Below are 1,913 nucleotides of genomic sequence, written 5' to 3'. Positions count from 1 at the left end.
ACTCTTTCCTGCCAATGCAGGGGGTCGGACTCAATGATCTATTGAGGTCTCTTCCGACCCTAACATCTATGAATCTATGAATCTAAGGTGACTGGCTAAGCGGGTTGTCGGAGGCAGTGCAGCAGTCTGACTGGATAAAAAGGCAGTGAAGACCAGGCCCTGACGACGTCCTATGCCATCCACATCAACCCGGAAGAAAATTACTGGCGTCCCTCCCATAAGATCGTCATGTCCAGAGGCATCATGACTGGCCATCGTGACTGAACCTGAGCACCTGTGGATTAGCCTGTGTGTATGTGTGTGAGTATGAATGGTTTTAGAGGAAGCACTGCTTTTCCCCACTTGATCTGTGTGTGTCACTCAGTAAAGATCTTGGTGGCTGAACCCGTACATTGGTCTTTCGTCCAACAATAGGATTAAAGATACCCAAGTTTTCAGATTCATTAACTCTTAATGCAACCAGATCAACACCTGATTTTGACCAGAACGCTGGAAAAAAATCTCTCTGACCCATGAATGAACTTGTTATTAAATTAAAATGTTCTGATCTTGCCCACCGCAGTGACCAAACGGTTAAAGGCAGGAGAATGATATTAGCAAAATCAAATTGTTTTCATTGTATTACTTTTGCCAAGTCTTGGGCAGAGCCAGGCCTGGAAGGCCTCAGCCCAAAAGATCATCGAATAGGAAGGTTGGAAGTGACCTCAGGAGCTCATCTAGTCTAGTCCAACCCCCTCCCCAAGGCAGAATCATCCCTGTCTGAACCATTGCAGTCAGGTGTCTAGCCCAATTTTAAAAAATGCCCAGGTATAAAACGTGACCTAGTTATGAATAACTAGGTTAGAGACCACTAGGCAAAATTTACTCTACTTCTTGCTAGCATGCCTGGTACAGTAAGATGCAGGTCATTATAAAGCAAATAGTGTTGAGACTGTTTGAACTGCGAGGCTAAAAACATGTTATTTTGATGGGCCACAATATTCCAAGTGACTTACAAACTCTCTCTCTGCTTTAGGGTACTCGTCAATAAATTGGGTTCCAATGGAGCTAAGCACCTGTGGACTGCACTGGAGACGAACAGGAGCTTGAAGATACTTCACTTGTACGATAACAGCATCAAAGATGAAGGTGTAGAAAATCTGGCTCAAAGCTTATGGAAGAACTGCTCTCTCCAGTTGTTAAAGTAAGTTAGTCAAACTGAGACTTTGCATAAAAATAATTAGGCTTGTAGAAATAGTATTGTATAACTGATGGGGCCAGAAACAACTCAATAAAAGAGGCTGAACAAGAAGTAGTAAATCACAAAAAGTGACATCATTCCAACAAATAAATGGAATAATTTTTAAGAAAACATTCAAGAAAATGCCTGGTTCAGAAATTAGGCAAATTGTATGAGTAATTAATTCAAAATTATGAGCTCAGCACTAGTCAGAAACCTTCTTAGTAGGGCTGTGCGTAACAGCACCATTTCATTTCGACTTCCGTTTCACCGTTTCAAAGGGACAGCATTTCATTTTGCTGTTTCGCAGCACTGTCCCATTTTGTTTCACCAAAACTGTTTTGCTGTTTCGATGCTTTTCAACGTTTCACCCATAGACTAATGGGGAATCACGAAAATGCCTATGACTTTGTCATTTCTTGCCTGATCCAGGTGAAAATTGCAGGGATGGTAGCCCCTTTTGAGGGCATGAAGCCTGCCAAGCTTCAGGGAGGTAGGTGCAGGGGTTTTTGTGAAACTGCACCTGAAACTGTTCAAAGCAAAACTAGTGTAACTTCCCTGCAGCGGCAGCCTGCTGTCATCCCGCGTGCCGATCCAGGGGCCCGCACCCCCCAGGAGGAGTCTGGCACCGCCCCGCAGCCCTCCCAGGCGGTGCGGGTCCCCGGATCTGCATGCGGGATGACAGCAGGCTGCC

At 44.7% G+C, this 1,913-nt stretch overlaps 1 protein-coding gene across 1 annotated transcript in view; it reads left to right on the top strand.

Moving 5' to 3' along the window:
- Positions 1 to 1,913, top strand: part of LOC102378436 — a 23,626-nt gene that overhangs the window by 17,722 nt on the left and 3,991 nt on the right. Inside the window, exon 6 of the mRNA XM_014527617.2 lies at positions 1,016 to 1,183. Within this exon, the coding sequence (XP_014383103.1) occupies positions 1,016 to 1,183 (168 nt within the window). The remainder of the gene's footprint in view (positions 1 to 1,015; positions 1,184 to 1,913) is intronic.

The sequence above is a fragment of the Alligator sinensis genome, unplaced genomic scaffold (assembly GCF_000455745.1).
Source record: "Alligator sinensis unplaced genomic scaffold, ASM45574v1 scaffold2300_1, whole genome shotgun sequence".
NCBI lineage: Eukaryota > Metazoa > Chordata > Crocodylia > Alligatoridae > Alligator > Alligator sinensis.
The sequence above is the reverse complement of the archived record's forward strand: the minus strand, read 5'-3'. Positions and strand labels throughout refer to the sequence as shown.